This window comes from Leptopilina heterotoma, unplaced genomic scaffold, assembly GCF_015476425.1.
Source record: "Leptopilina heterotoma isolate Lh14 unplaced genomic scaffold, ASM1547642v1 Lhet_52, whole genome shotgun sequence".
NCBI classification, from domain to species: domain Eukaryota; kingdom Metazoa; phylum Arthropoda; class Insecta; order Hymenoptera; family Figitidae; genus Leptopilina; species Leptopilina heterotoma.
The window spans coordinates 3,868,771-3,886,177 of record NW_025111114.1 but is presented as its reverse complement, the minus strand read 5'-3'; the positions used below and the strand labels follow the sequence as shown (position 1 = coordinate 3,886,177).

Here is a 17,407-nt window from a genome sequence, read left to right as displayed (position 1 = left end):
CAAATCAATTTTATTGGAAATTTTTGAAGGACGTGAAGAATTTTCTTATAAATAGTCTCGTTTTTTGAGATAAAATTTCAAAACTTCAATTTTCCATGTAAATGGAAAAAAATTATTTATGAAATAATTATCATTGAACTAAAGAAGAAGAAAAATTGTTTTTCAAGGTAATTTCATACAAATATAATTTATAATTTTCTCCATTTTCTTTATAATATGAAAATGACTATTTTTCAAAAAACTTTTATAAAAGTAGGAATAAAAGAAAATTTTGGTCAATTTTGCCCTAATTTTAAATTTAAATTAAAATAAATTAAATAAATTTAAAAACAAATATTGCTAGTACAATAAGTTGAACTGAAAAATGTTTGAACTTTGAAACTTTATGTTCTGTAAATATTTATGAAACAAAGAAAATTAAATATATATTAATTTCTGATAACATGTTCCATTTAATGTTAGAGTTATCAGATGTTTCTGTTCATTATGCATTTCACTTGACTGGAAATTTTGTCTCTTTTTTAGTACATTAGAATTTAGTGTCAATTTTTAATTTTATTGTCAATTCATAATTTCTATGAAATTTGTAAAAGAATATCAAATTAAAAATTTATATTTTCTGTTTAGATAAACTTCACAATGGATAAAAGAGCTTTATTATCTACTGTCATTTTGTCATTCGTTATTGCATCTCAAGCGAAAACTCTAGTGAATATTGACGAAGGCTTACTTCAGGGGACGATAATTTCATCGAGAAATGGAAGAAATATTTCGGCTTTTATTGGTGTGCCTTATGCACAACCGCCAATTGGGGACTTGAGGTAAATTTCGAAAAATATACAAAATTAAAAATAATTCCAAAAATGTAATTAATTTAAAATTATTACTCTAAATTAATTTAATTCTTCTTTTTCAAGAAAGAGATAATTTTTAATTACTCTGTGAAATTAATTGAAAAATGTAGAAAGTTTTCCATTAAAAATATTAATTTAATATTAACCTGATTATTAAAATTTTTTGAATTGTTTTTTATTTTCAGATTTCGAAATCCGGTACCAGTGAAAAAATGGAAGGAAACGTATTTTGCAAATAAAGAGGAAAACGCTTGTCCACAACCAGTTGGAAAAAAAGTGAATGGAAACGAAGATTGTTTATATTTAAATGTCTTTACGCCAATATTAGAATTCGATGAATTGCAGGTAAGCCTAATTTTTTTACGATTTGCTATTTAGATACTTTTTTGTATTTGTTACTCTAAAAGCTACTTTTTTCCATGTTTGAGAAGTCACACTACTTTAAATTTGTTAACAGTTTAAATAAAAAAAATTATTTAAAAAAATTTTAATAAAGTTATTAGAAAAAATTCAAAAAAATTTTAATAAAATTCTTTAAAACGATTCAATTATTATCACAAATTTTTCGTAATTCAATGATTTTTAATATCTACTATTCTAATAGAAAATTTCCCTAAAGAATTAAATAATTAAAAAAAATTTTAATAAAATTCTACCAAAAAAATTATATATTTTCATAAATAATAAAAATTTCACAGGAATTCAATTATTTACAAGTTTTTTTTTATAAATTTCTTTGCAATCATTCAATTATTTTCATAAATAATAAAACTCTTTGCAGAATTTCAATTATTTTTAATACCATTTTAATCGAATTCCTCGATAAATGTAATTATTCTTAAAAATTTTATTAAAATTCGTCGAAAGAATTCAATTGTTTAAAAATTTATTGATAAAATTCTTTAGGAGGAATTTAACAATTTTAACAATATTTCAAATGATTCAATTATTTACAAAAATTTTTCGAAATTAAATTATTTTCAATATCTACTAACTTAAGAAAAAATTTGCCAATAGAATATATATAATTAATAACAAAATAAAAATTTTATAAAATTCTTTGCAAAACATTCATTTATTTTCATTAATAATTAATTTTTCACTGGAATTCAATTATTTAAAAGAAAATTTTCAAAAAAAATTTCGAAAAAAATCAATTATTTAAAAAGATTTTTATAAAATTCTTCGAAAATTAAATTATTTTTAAGAAAAATTTAATAAAATTCGTCACAAGAATTCAATTATTTTTAAAAAATTTTAATGAAATTCTTTGTAACTATTCATTTATTTTAAAAGATGTTGATAAAGTTCTTTATAAGAATTCAATTTTAAGAAAATTCTTCGTAAAATTTTTATTAATTTCAAAAGAATTCAATTATTTAAAAAAAAAATTTAATAAAATTCGTCACAGGAATTAAATTATTTTCAATACAATTTGAATCAAATTTTTTGATGCGGAACTTATGACTTTTAAAAAATTTAACAAAAATTTTAGGAAGAATTCACTTATTTTTATAAATAAAAAATTGTTCACAGGAATTCAATTATTTAAAAACAGAATTTTCCTAATATTTTTCAAAAAAAAAAAATTATTTAAATTGATTTTTATAAAATTCTTCACAAGAATTCAATTATTTTTATAAATATAAAAATTCTTCTCAAGGATTCAATTATTTTTATAAATATAAAAATTCTTCTCATGAATTCAAATATTTTTATAAATATTAAAACTCATCGCTGGATTTCAATTATTTTTAATATAATTTTAAATAAATTGCGCGAAAATGCAAAGCTATTCTTAAAAATTTTAATAAAATTCTTTATTTTAACAAAAATGTTAATGAAATTCTTTATAATAATTCAATTGTTGTCATTGTAATTATAATAAACTTTTTTTTAAAGAATTCAATTATTTTCATAAAAATAATATACAATTTTCAAAGAAATTCAATTATTTAAAACACAATTTTCATAAAATCTTTTGAAAAAAGTCATTTCTTTACAAAGATCTTTTTTTAAAATTATTCTCAAGAATGCAATAATTTGAAAAACTTATTCAAGTTCGGTGACAAAAATTCAATTATTTTCATAAATAATAAAACTCATCGAAGGATTTTAATTATTTTTAATATAATTTTAAATTAATTCCGCTGAAAACGCAATTATTCTTAAAAATTTGAATAAAATTCTTCGAAAAAATTCAATTATTTAAAAAAAATTGACATAATTTGTTTCTTAGAGTGTAATAATTATTTTCACTTTATTTTTAATTACATTTCTTAAATGAATTTAATTAACAAAAATTTTTATACAATTCTTCAAGTATTTTTAAAAATGTCGATAAAGTTCTTTACAAGAATTCAAATTTAAGAAATATTTAATTATTCAATAAAGTATTTATGTTTGTATTTAAATAATTAAATTCTTGTAGAACTTTCTAATAAGAATTGATTTAAAATTGAATAAAATAAAATGATTCATTTCCTTCAATTAAAATGATTAAAGTTTTGAATGATTTTATTTATTAATTTCAGCAAAAAAAAAAAAAAATGATTGAATTTTGAAAGAATTACTTTTTTAATTTTTAGAAATAGTTAAATTTCAAAATTCGTTAGACTGAAATCATTTAAAATCTTTTAATTCCTGTAGACAAAATAAATAGGTATTTAAATATTTATATAAAAAAATTATTTTATTTTTGAATGTTAATAAGAAATTATAAAAAAAATTTAAGTCGTCAAGTTTAATTTTTCGATAGCTATTTTTTTACTACCTTTTTTCTGTCTTTAAGCTACTTTTTGCTATTTTTTTAAAATTAATTTTTGAGTACGAAGCCTGGTAATTATTTATTTAATATAAATTTAATTAGAAAATTTAATTAGAATTAGAAATTAGAAAACTCAACGGATTTATTTTTTTTAGAATAAAAAAAATTTATTGCCAGTGATGGTATGGATACACGGCGGAGGATTTCACATTGGAAGCAGTGGATTAAATATGTACGGTCCGAATTATTTCATGGACAAAGATATTGTATTTGTCTCGATGAATTATCGATTAGGAATTCTCGGTTTCCTCTCAACTGCCGACGATACAGCACCGGGTAATTTCGGTCTCAAGGATCAAAATCTCGCCTTAAAATGGGTTCAAAAAAATATTCACATCTTCGGAGGAAATCCAAATCGCGTTACAATTTTCGGAGAAAGTGCTGGAGGAGCTTCTGTCTCGTTTCACGCACTCTCCGATAAATCCGATGGTATTTATTTCTTTTATTAAATTTACAAAAAATATTCTTTAACTTTTTCCTTATCGAAAATTTTATTTATCAAGTTTTTATTTATTTATTTTTAATTTATTTCTCTTTCAGGTCTCTTTCATCAATATATTGCGCAAAGTGGAAACTCGTTGGTCCCTTGGGGATTTCGTGAAAGGAAAGCCATCAAACTTGACGTGAATTTAATTGCAAAAAAATTGAATTGTCCAGTAGATAATTCCAAAGTGATTGTAAAGTGCCTGAGGGATGTAAATTATTATGATCTAGTGAATTTAACGAGCTACAATGTTTTGGATTTTCCCGAAATATTATGGCTGCCGACAAATGAAATTGAATCGAATGATGCATTTTTAACAGACACGCCTGAGAATTTAATAAATCAGAATAAATTGAGAGACTATCCAATTATAAGTGGTTCGGTCGCCGACGAGGGACTATACATTACTGCACGTGAGAAAATTTTCAAACTATTATTTTCAACAAAATATTAGTCAGGAATTTTTAGTAAAAGTACTGGAGAAAATTGAATTTTTATAATTCATAAGAAAACTCTCAATTTTGAATGAATTTAATTAGAAATCTTAAAGAACTTAGTTTTCAAACAAATTTTAATAATTCAAATTCTTCTGAAATTAGTTACATTTTTTAATATATATTTAATTAATTATTAAAAATTATGGATTTAAAGAAGAATTTTAGTTAAAATAACTAAAAAAAAATTGAATTTTGAACAAGTTACAAATATAATTGCAAAAATTCAATTATTTTCATAAATAATAAAACTCATCGCAGAATTTCAATTACTTTTAAAACAAATTTTAATTTCAATTCTGATAAAATTAGTTGCATTTTTTAATATTGTATTAAATATTATTTCCAAAATTTTAACGCAATTCTTAAAAAAGAAATCGATTATTTAGATAAATATCAAAATTCTTCCCAGAAAATCAATTATTTTCAAGAATTTTAATAAAATTTTTTGCAAAATTCAATTATTTTCATAAATAACAAAATTAATCACGAGAATAAAATTATTTTCAAGAGTTAGAAAATTCTTTTCAGAATTTCAATTATTTTTAATACAATTTTAATTTCAATTCTGATGAAATTAGTTGCATTTTTTAATATTGTATTAAATATTATTTCCAAAATTTTAACGCAATTCTTAAAAAAGAAATCGATTATCTAGATAAATATCAAAATTCTTCTCAGAAAATCAATTGTTTTCAAGAATTTTAATAAAATTCTTTGCAAAATTCAATTATTTTCATAAATAACAAAATTAATCACGAGAATAAAATTATTTTCAAGAGTTAGAAAATTCTTTTCAAAAAATTCAATTATTTTTAGATATTAAAAAAAAAAATTCTCGTCATGATTTCAAAAGAATTCAATTATTTAAAAATTTGTTGATAAAATTCTTTATGAGGATTCAATTTTAACAAAAATTCAATTATTCAATAAATTATTTATTTTTGAATTTCAATAATTGAATTTTCGTTGTATTTTTTAATAAAAAATGATTTAATAATGAATTTCCGAATAATCGATTTTATTATTTATGAAAATAATTGAATTCTTGCAACGAATTTTATTACATTTTTGTTTGAATAATTTTATTAATTTTAAAATTATTTTAAATGATTCAATTATTTACAAAAATTTTTCGAAATTCAATTATTTTTAATATTTACTAATTTAAGAAAAAACTTCCTAAAAGAACAAAAAAAAATTTATAAAATTCTTTGCAAACATTCAATTATTTTCATAAATAATTAATTTTTCACTGGTATTCAATTATTTAAAAGAAAATTTTCAAAAAATATTTCGAAAAAAATCAATTACTTAAAAAGATTTTAATAAAATTCTACGCAAAGAAATTTTTTTTATAAATAATAAAAATTTCCTGGGATTTCAATTATTTACAATTTTTTTATTAATTTTTTCACAATAATTTAATTATTTTTATAAACAATAAAACTGTTCTCAGTAATTTAATTATTTTCTTAAATAATAAAATTCATTGCAGGATTGTAATTATTTTTGATACAATTTTTTTTAATCAAATTTCTTGAAAAATGTGATTATTTTTAAAAATTTGTTGATAAAATCTTTTATGAGAATTCAATTTTAACAAATATTCAACTATTCAATCAATTATTTATTTTTGAATTTAAATAATTGAATTTTTGTAGAATTTTTTAATAAAATTTTAATAAAATTGATTTAAAAACGAATTTCCGTATAATCGATTTATTATTTTTATGAAAATAATTTAATTCTTGCAACGAATTTTATTATGAACATTTTTTTTAAATAATTAAATTCTTTTGAGAAATATTTATTTAAAACAGAAGTAAGAAATTTAAATTTTTATTTATTCGCCGTTCTTTTAGCTTTCCATGCGAACGCAACTTCGAGATTCATTGAAAATGTCATCAAAAAATGTATCAATGGAACTTTTAATCGTTTCTCATCAATCAAAGATTTATCGAAATTCGAGACAATTATCAAGGACTATTATTTTAATGGAACCATTTCTTCCAGTAAAAATCGGGTTAATTAGAAAATATTTATTATTTATAATTTATACCTAAATATTTTTTTTTACTTTTTTATTTTTAACTTTTTTAAAATTTATTATTTAAAAAAATAAATTAAAAAAGTAAATTAATAATTAATAATTTTAATAAAATTTTAATAAAACGCGAAATTAATTATTAATTTTTCTTTTTCTGATAGGTTTTAAACAACTTTACGAAATTTGCCGGCGATAGTGAATTCGTCTATCCCGTGGCAATTTTATCGGAGAAAATAGCGAAATATGGAAACAAGCCTATTTATTTGTACATGTTTGGCTATCGCGGTGAAGTGAGTTACTTGAATTTGGAATATGACCTCAGGGAAAATGTGGGAGTGAATCATGCCGATGACTTATTGTATCTTTTATCAGGAGAGCACTCTAAATTTATTTCCCAAACAGATGAATTTGTCATTGATTTAATGATAGATCTGTGGACATCGTTCGCAATAAATGGGTAAGAAAAATTGAATTATTATCTCTAGTTTCAATTTTTTAATTAAATATTTACTGTTTAATAAAATAATTAATTTGATTTTTAATTTTTAATTTTAATTCAATTTTTAATTTTTAATTCAATTTTTAATTTAAATTCAACTTTTAATTTTTAATTTTAATTCAATTTTTAATTTAAATTCAACTTTTAATTTTTAATTTTAATTCAATTTTTAATTTTTAATTTAAATTCATTTTTTAATTTTTAATTTAAATTCAAATTTTAATTTTTAATTTTGATATATAATTAAAATTTTAATATAATTTTCAAGGGAACCAACGTCTAAACAATTAGCCGATTCCGATCTTTGGAAACCTTATTCAACGACTAAAAGTTTTCTCCAAATTGGAAATGTGTTTAACAACACGGAACCTTGTGTTACCGTACAAAAGGATTATCTCACCGATCGTATTAATTTTTGGAAAAATAATTTTCCTCTTATAAAGCTCTAATTTTATTTATTATTCTCAGTTACGAAAGAATTTTTTTCTTCTATTTTGACCTTTTCTACTACATTTCTTTCATTATTATGATTTGAATTTCTATTTGAATTATTATTTACATTACTATTTGAATTATTATTTGAATGACTATTTAAATTATTATTATTATTATTTGAATAATTTATTTAAACTATTATTATTTAAATTATTATTAGAATTTTCATTTGAATTACTATTTGAATATTTATTATTTAAATAATTATTTGAACTATTAATATTTGAATTATTATTAGAATTTTTATTTGAATCATTATCAGAATTATCATTAGAATTATATTTTACGAACGAGTAAATAAGTGAAAAATAATCGTGTCAGTGTGAACGAGTACTTATCGAGACTAGGATAAAAAAAGTTGTGAAAATTAATTCAATTTCAAAAGAAATAATTAAAATAATAATTAAAAAATTTGTCTTAAAACATCGCAAAAATTATTATCCATTATTTCTTCTTATCATAATTATTATTCACGGAAGAATAAATTTTTGAAACAAGTGTAATATTTAAGGTCTCTTATCACTGATTATTAAGAAATACAATGTGATAACCTTTTGTTAAATATAAGATAGATTTACTAAGTCAAACTATACGTAATTAAACATTCATTGTTGTAAGATAATATTTATCTTAATGTGTTTCTTATTGTTCAAGTAATAATATTTCAAATTAAATATACAAGCTTTCAATGTTTGCAGGTATAAATATAAAATTTTGGAAATAAACATTTTTTTTCCTCAATTCTCCTGCAAATTAATATTTTGCTTTTCCAATTTAAATTTACTTTGCTTAACAAATTTAAAGTAATTTAATGATGAATATCAACACTCATGGATGGTCATTAGTGACAATATTGAATTTATTATTGGTATCGTCATTGAATGCGGAAACTTTGGTAAAAATTTCTCAGGGATTTCTCAATGGGACAATTTTTCATGGACATGGAAGAAATTATTCGGCATTTATTGGAATTCCGTATGCTGCACCTCCGATTGGAAATCTTAGGTAAATAAAAAATTTAGTAAAAACTTTAGTTTCTAAATTTTATATTAAATTATTTTTATATTAAATAATTAGTCAATTGAATAATTACAAGGTTGCCACAAAAATTTAATTTTGTTTTTTCCTTACTTCCAGACAAAATTTAGACTTTCTATCTGACCCTAAAGAATATTCTGATTCACTCTAAAAATTATTAGATACTCAAAAAAAAAATGTTCTATTACATTTGAATTTCCTTAATTGGAAAATTATTCAAAAGCACCAATGACTTCATTTTTAAATAAATATTTAATCATTATTATCCTTCCGTAGAAATTAAAATTCTTCAAAACATTCAAATTCAAATCTTTTGATATTCAATAACTGATCAAAATATTATTGTAAAACATGAAGAAATTGATAATTTCTTGATTTCTTCATGTTTAATAATAATTTACATTATTATAAAATTTTCCAAAAAAAATTTAATTATTTACAAAAATCCTAATAAAAGAATTCAATTATTTTTACAATTAGTAAAATTTCTCAAAAGAATTCAATTATTTAAAAAAAATGTAATAAAATTCGTTGTAATAATTCAATTATTTTTATAAATAATAAATCGATTATTCAAAAATTCATTTTTAAATCAATTTTTATTAAAAAATTCTACGAAAATTCAATTATTTAAATTAAAAAAAAAATAATTTATTGAATAGTTGAATTTTTGTTAAAATTGAATTCTCATAAAGAATTTTATCAACAAATTTTTAAATAATTGAATTCTTTTGACGAATTTTAATAAAATTTCTAAGAATAATCACATTTTTCAAGGAATTTGATGAAAATGGTATCAAAAATAATTAAAATCTTGCAATGAAAAAAGCTTTTTGAAGAAAATTAGTTTAAAAGAATTTTTTATTAAAAATATTAATAGCGGACTAAAGTCATTCGCTAACAGTATGAACAATTCAAATTTTCAAAGAATTTAATTTTAAACCTTTACAAAATTCATTTATTTCTAAAAATTGCAATTATTAGTAAATTCTCAAAAATTCAATTTTTATCTAAAACTTTAACTGAAATTAATTTTAAAATTATATAATATTATATAATATATAATATAATTATTGCGAAGAATTTTATAAAAAAATTTTAAACAATTGATTTTTTTTTTTTTGAAAAAATTTTTGCAAATTCTACTTTTAATATTTAAATTCCTGTGAAATTTTTATTTTTTTGAAAAATAATTCAATATTCGTATAGAATTTTATCAAAAGTTTTGTTTAATATTTTAATTCTTTTGGGAAATTTTATTAAAATAGTATGATATTAAAAATCACTGAATTAAACAAAATTTTTGAAAGTTAATGAAATTTTGCCATGATTTTTATTAAAATTTTTGAAAATAATTGAATTTTATTATTTTATTTATCAATTATTTTGAAAATAATTGAATTTTTGTGATGAATACTATTATTTATTAAAATAATTGAATTTTGCAGTGAATTTTATTAATATTCCTGAAAATAATTGAATTTTGTTATTTATAAGAATAATTAAAATGTTGACAATTTTTTTTTAGATTTTTTAAAAATAATTGAATTTTTGCTAAGAATTTTATTAATTTTAAAAATAATTGAATTCTTTGCAAGAATACTATTATTTATGAAAATAATTGAATCTTACAATGAATTTTATAAAAATTTTCTAAATATAATTGGATTTCGGCGATGAATTTTGCTATTTATAAAGATAATTGAAATGTTGATGAGAATATTTTATGCAAATTCTATTTTTAATAATTGAATTCCTGTGGAATTTTTATTTTTTTGAAAAATAATTGAATATTTGTGTAGAATTTTATCAAAATTTTTGTTTAATATTTTAATTCTTTTGGGAAATTTTATTAAAATAGTAAAATATTGGAAATCATTGAATTAATAAGAAAAATAATTGAAAATAATTGAATTCTTGGGATGAAAACTATTATTTATGAAAATAATTGAATTTTGCAATGGATTTTATTAAAATTTCTGAAAACAATTGAATTTTGTTATTCATTTATAAAGATAATTGAAATGTTGACAATTTATTTTTGAATTTTTTGAAAATAATTGAATTACTGCGAAGAATTTTATTAATTTAAATAAAAATTGAGTTCTTGTGATGAATATTGTTATTTATGAAAATAATTGAATTTTACAATGAATTTTATAAAAATTCCTGAATGTAATTGAATTTCGGCGAAGAATTTTGCTATTTATAAAGATTATTGAAATTTTGACGAGAATTTTTAAAAAAAGTTTGAAAATAATTGAATTTCTGAAAAGAATTTTTAAATTCATTAAGATAATTGAATTTTTTAAAGAATTGCGTCAAAATTTAAAAAATTGAAACTAATTGCAATTTGCAACAGAATTGAAATTAAAATTTGAAAAAATACTTCATTAAATGATTTATAAGTAATAACTTTATGGCAGTTCTTCAATAGAATTGATTTATTTCAAATAAATTGTTTGGCAGAAATAGAAAAGATTGAAGGTTTTTTTTAAGAATTTGTGATAATTTCATAGTTTTCGAGGCAAACAAAAAGAAACAAAAATTCAGAATTTTCTTATAAATTTTAAACATTTAATTTTCTTCAGTACTTTTAATAAAAATCCCTAAATTTTCCCTGATTTCCCTGACTTGTGGCAACCCTGAATTAATTGAATAAATAAATAAAATATTTAGGTATAAATTATATAAATAATATATTTTTGTTAAATAATTAATTAATTAATTAATTTCCGTTAATGCAGATTTCGAAGTCCTGTGCCCGGAAAATCCTGGGATGGAGTACGTTCAGCGACGGAAACTCCAAACGAATGTCCTCAATTACTATTAAACGAGAATGTAATCGGAAACGAAGATTGTCTCTATTTGAATGTTTATTCGCCAATCGTCAATTTTAATTCGACACTGGTAAGTTAAAATTTCCATTTTCTAATTTCATACCCAATATACGAAATAAAAAAAAATTATAAATATTTTCAGGAGAAAAACATTCATAATGGTTCATTATTACCCGTTATGGTCTGGTTTCATGGAGGAGGATTTTTCAGCGGAAGCAGTGATCCGAAAGTTTTCAATCCAAACTATCTTTTGCAAAAAGATATTATTCTCGTCACAATGAACTATCGGCTGGGTGTTTTGGGTTTTTTTTCCACTGGCAATGAATTTGCCCCAGGAAATTTTGGACTCAAGGATCAAGTCATGTCTCTCAAGTGGATTCAAAAAAATATTCAAGCCTTTGGAGGAGATCCTCAGCGCGTTACTATTTTTGGTTCAAGCGCCGGCGGTCTTTCTGTTAATTTACACGCACTGTCAAATGCAACTCATGGTAATTTTTCTAGTTTTCTATTTAATTTTTTATTTTTATTTTATTTATTTATTTTTATTTTATTTATTTATTGTAATTTAATTCAACAGTCGTAAGACCAATTTTGTTTACTAATCAAGAAATTATTATGTTTATAATTGTTTAATTTTAACAGGACTATTTCATCAATACATCATTCAGAGTGGAAGCGCAATAACTCCCTGGGCTTATAAGGACAGAAATTTTTACAAATCGTTTTCAAAAACATTTGCTGATTCAGTTGGATGCGGAAAAGATGATGTGCAAGATTTAGTTGAATGTTTACGAGAAACGGATGTCGAAAAATTAGTAAAGCAAGTGAAATACGAGCATTTTGATTTTCCAATGTTACATTGGACGTCAACCGACGAACCAGAATCAGAAGAGGCATTTTTAACCGACAGTCCTCAAAATCTAATCAAACAGAATAAAATGAAGGATTTACCATCGATTTACGGTAGTGATGTCGACGAGGGAATGATAATAACACTACGTTAGTTTTCTTTTTCAAAACGTTACTAATTCTATTATTTTACTCATCATTACAGTTGATTGTGAAAATTTATTTTTTCCAGCCTTTTATATTAATAAAGCGCCAATATCAATGATTAAAGCCTTTAAACGAACCATCAATTTAACGTCAAATCATTATGCGAAACCTGAGGAAATATCCAATTTTGAAAAAATGATTCAGAATTTCTACGCAGCTGATAAAAGCAAGGTAAATTTTTAATCTGACTTAAAAATTAGACAAATTTTAATTTAATTAGTAAAATATTTTAATAAATTAGTAAATATTTATCTAATTAAATTTTCAAGTTGGAAAATATTTAAGTTCGAGAATTATTCAAGAAAATCGCTATTCTTTTTTTCCGACAGCTTCTTGAGAATTACACGAAATTCGTCGGCGACAGTGGTTTTCTTTATCCGAAACTTCTACTAATCGAAAATACTGCGAAAAATATCAAGAGTCCAGTTTACTTTTATTCATTCGGATATCGAGGAACTGTGAATTTAATATTCTTCGAAAGAAACGTTACGGAAAATTTTGGAGCTCCCCATGGCGATGATATTCTCTATCTTTTTGCCATTGTACCGAAAAATTTTGTTTTAGAAAAAGATGAAAAAATGATTAATTTAATGACTGATCTCTGGACAAATTTTGCTATAAATGGGTAAGTTTTCCTTTTTTCCTGCCTAATATTATATAAAAAGGGGCTGATAGCAAAAGAATTCTTTATTTAAAAAAAAATTGATAAAATTCATCCAAAATTCAATTATTTTCATAAATAATAAAATTTCCACAGGAATTAAATTAATTTAGAATAGCATTTTCCAAAAAAATTACGAAAATCTCAATTATTTAACAAAATTTTTATACAATTCTTCACAATAATTCAATTACTTTCACTAATAATAACATTTTTCCTTAAAACTCAATTTAAAAAAAAAATTTTTTTGATAAAATTCTAAGTCAAGAATTCAATTATTTTGATAAATAATAAAACTCATCATTTTCGTAATAATCATTATATTTCGAAAAAATTAATTATTTAAAACAATGTTTATAAAATTTTTATAGAAAATTCAATTATTTTCAAAAATATCAAACTTTTATACAGAAATTCAATTCCTTTTAAACATTTTAATAAAATTCAATTCTTTTTGAAAATTTTAATAAAATTCTTTGCAACTATTCAATTATTTTCAAAAATAATAGAATTCATCAAAAGAATTCAATTATTGTCAAAAGTATTAAAATTCTTCGCGTAAATTCAATTATAATCAAAAAATTTTATCAATTCAATGATTTTCAATATCTGCTATTTTCATAAAATTTACACAACAGAGTTAAATTATTTAAAAAAATGTTTTTTTTTTATAAAATTCTACGCAAACAATTAATTACATATTTTTATAACTAATAAAAATTTCACAGGAATTAAATTATTTAAAATAAGATTTGATTAAAATTTTTCGAAAAAAATTAATTATTTCAACAATTTTTAAAAAAATCTTCCCAAGATTTCAATTATTTTTACAAATAGTAAAATGTTTCACTGGAATTAAATTATTTATAAAATTTTAATAAAACTCTTCAAAAGAATTAAATTATTTTCACAAATAATAAATTTTTTTTACTGGAATTCAATTATTTTCATAAATAATATTTTTTACAGAAATTTTACAGATTTTACAGATCATAAGTAATAAAATTTTCTTTAGGAATTCAATTATTTTAATGAATAATAAAACTTATCGCAGAATTTCAATTATTTTTAATGGAATTTTAAACAAAATCATTAAAAAATGTAATTATTCTTAAAAATTTAATTTCAATTCCACAAAAAGATCAATAATTTTAAAAAAGAGTATTTTTAAAACTCTTTGGAAGAATTCAATTATTTACAACAATATTAGAATTTTTCATAGGAATTCAATTATTTTCTAATATTTTTATAAAATTGTTCAAAATAAATCAATTATTTTACATACAATTTTAATTAAATTTTTTTGATATAATTCAATTATTCTTTTAGATTTTAATAAAATTCTACCCAAAAATTCAATTATTTACATAAATAATAAATTATTCCTGAAAATTCAATTATTTTGAGGCATTTTAATAAAATTCTTTGGAAAATTCAATTATTTTCATAAATAACAATATTCATCACAAGAATTCAATTACTTTTAAAAGTAGTAAATTTCTTCTTGGAAATTCAATTATTTTCAAAAGTCTTATAAAATCGTTTGCAAAAATTCAATTATTTTCAAAAATAACAAAATTTTTCACAGTAATATAATTCTTTTTAAACATTTTAATCAAATTTATCGCAATAATTCAATTATTTCATAAATAATAAAATTCTTTGCAGGATTTCAATTATTTTTAATGCAATTTTACAGGAAACGCACAAAAAATGTAATTATTCTTAAAAATTTTATTTCGATTTCTCGAAAAAATCAATTATTTAAAAAAATGTTTTTTAAATTCTTTAGAAGAATTCAATTATTTACAAAAATATTAGAATTTTTTACAGGAATTCAATTAATTTAAAATATTTTAATAAAATTGTTCGAAAGAAATCAATTATTTTAAATACAATTTTAATTAAATTTTTTTGAAATTATTCAATTATTTTTTTAGATTTTAATAAAATTCTTCCCAAGAATTCAATTATTTACATAAATAATTCTTCGAAAGAATTCAATTATGTCGATAAATAACAAAATTATTCCCGAAAATTCAATTATTTTGAAGCATTTTAATAAAATTCTTTGAAAAATTCAATTATTTTCATAAATAGCAATATTCCTCACAAGAATTCAATTATTTTTAAAAGTAATAAATTTTTTTTGGAAATTCAATTATTTAAAAAAAATCTAATAAAATCGTTCTCAAGAATTCAATTATTTTCATAAAAATTTAATAACATACCACACAGACATTCAATTATTCTCAAAAATTTTAATTGAATTCTTTTATAAAAGTGAATTATTTTGAAAAACTTTTCGCAATTCAATGATTTTCAATATCTACTATTTTCCTAAAATTTCCAAACAGAATTCAATTGTTTAAAAAATTTTTTGTAAAAATCTTTGGAAAAATTCAATTTTTTTCATGAATAATAAAAATTTCTCAGGAATTCAATAATTTAAATTAGAATTTTAATAAAATTAGTCGAAAGAAATTAATTATTTAAAAAATTTTTATATAAAATTCTTCGCAGGAATTAAATTATTTTTCTAAATATTTAAATGCTTTCATGAATAATAGAATTCGTTGCAGAAATTCAATTTAATCGCAGTTTAAGAAAGAAGTAATTATTTTTAATGAAAATTAGGAAAAAGTCAGAAAAATAAAATATAGAATGAAATTTTTATCAGTTTTGTGAATTGTCTAAATCGAGTTTTTTTGGTCATCAAGTTTAATTTTTCGATAGCTACTTGTTTACTACTTTTTTTTAGTTTGAATGTTACTTTTTTAAAATTAATTATCGAGTGCAAAGTCTTAATAAGTGATTTTTGGGAGCAAAATCGGGTTAAATTATCGATAAATTATTATTAATTATTTATTTATCGATAAATTTATTGTACTGGAATGCAAAATATTTTAATTGTTATAAAATAAGTCTTGTTTTTTACTATTTTTAATATTTTTTAAGCATTAATATTAAAAACATTAATAACTCGTTTTTTTCCCAAGTCACTTATTCCACTTTTGCTCCTGTTATTATACATATTTTAAACCAGTTTTACTATCGGCCCCTCAATTTAATAATCGTAAGTTTTTTATTCCATTAACAAATTATCTGCATTCATTTATGTTTGTTTCGAAAATTAATTTTTGTGCGTTACTGTCATTTTTTAATTTTTTAAACGTCAAACTTTTCAATGATTCTGTCAAAATTAACAATACGCATGACTTTTCCAAAATTTTAATTATATACAATTTGGGGTCATTCACAAACTACGTCACGCTTTTTCGGACTAATTTTTATCCCATCTCCTCCCTTCGTCACATTTTTTATATACAAAATAAAATTTTTTCCTCATTTCGTCACACACAACTTGACTCCTTTCCACACCTCGGAGTGTGACGTAGTTTGCGAACGACCCCAATTGTATTTAATTTAATTTTTAACTTAATAATTAAAAGGTATGTTTCTATAATTCAATGTTAACGTTATTTTAATATATTGTTAAAAAATATTTGATATAATTTATTTTTAATTGAATTTTATTTTTATTTCGCTAGTATTTATAATAATAAATAAATATTCATTTGCAAATTTTACATTTTTCAGAAAGCCAACTTCTGGAAGTTTAGAAAATCCCAACATATGGAAACCTTATCAGGAAAATAACAGTTTTCTACAAATTGGAAATATTAATAATCACTTCGAACCAAGTGTTACACTCGAAAATGTTTATTTCCCAGAGCGAATGAATTTTTGGAAAAAAAATTTTCCATTAATTTAAAATTCAGCGCAAAAATTCATAAACTAAAAAGGGATAATTTTATTTCACTGTTTAAATTTGCATCAGAAAAAAGATTTTTCGATAATAACAGGATATTTTTGATAATTAGCATAAGAAACAGATTTTTAATGTTTATAATCATGATCCAAATGTAAAAGGAGAAATGAGATTAAAATAAAATTTTGAATTAAATATGAGATAAAACTGAAATTTACTTTTAAGAGTTTTAAGTAAAATAAAGAGGGAATCGTTAATTTATATTATGAGTAATCTGTTAATTTAATATTAATCGTTTTCATTATATAAAGTCTATAAATTCAAAAACTGATATTAT

The 17,407-nt window shown here is 20.5% G+C and overlaps 2 protein-coding genes across 5 annotated transcripts; both read left to right on the top strand.

The window, feature by feature from the left end:
* The first annotated feature begins 105 nt into the window (after positions 1-105).
* On the top strand, positions 106-7,707 carry LOC122507993 (juvenile hormone esterase-like). 2 transcript variants are annotated; one of them, XM_043621045.1, is made up of 8 exons: positions 106-167; positions 628-821; positions 1,040-1,199; positions 3,777-4,110; positions 4,222-4,578; positions 6,525-6,685; positions 6,871-7,166; positions 7,477-7,707. In XM_043621045.1, the coding sequence occupies exons 2-8, from the start codon at positions 640-642 to the stop codon at positions 7,655-7,657; spliced, it is 1,671 nt and encodes a 556-aa protein (XP_043476980.1). In that variant the 5' UTR covers positions 106-167; positions 628-639; the 3' UTR covers positions 7,658-7,707. The 2 variants fall into 2 exon arrangements, with proteins under 2 accessions (XP_043476980.1, XP_043476981.1); XM_043621046.1 differs by lacking the exon at positions 106-167 and adding an exon at positions 468-524.
* Positions 7,490-17,333, top strand: LOC122507992 (juvenile hormone esterase-like). 3 transcript variants are annotated; one of them, XM_043621043.1, is made up of 8 exons: positions 7,490-7,613; positions 8,402-8,708; positions 11,489-11,651; positions 11,724-12,069; positions 12,224-12,580; positions 12,663-12,808; positions 12,967-13,262; positions 16,899-17,333. In XM_043621043.1, the coding sequence occupies exons 2-8, from the start codon at positions 8,515-8,517 to the stop codon at positions 17,071-17,073; spliced, it is 1,677 nt and encodes a 558-aa protein (XP_043476978.1). In that variant the 5' UTR covers positions 7,490-7,613; positions 8,402-8,514; the 3' UTR covers positions 17,074-17,333. The 3 variants fall into 3 exon arrangements, with proteins under 3 accessions (XP_043476978.1, XP_043476979.1, XP_043476976.1); XM_043621044.1 differs by having other exon boundaries at positions 7,564-7,675; XM_043621041.1 differs by lacking the exon at positions 7,490-7,613 and adding an exon at positions 7,904-8,316.
* Positions 17,334-17,407: the final 74 nt, after the last annotated feature.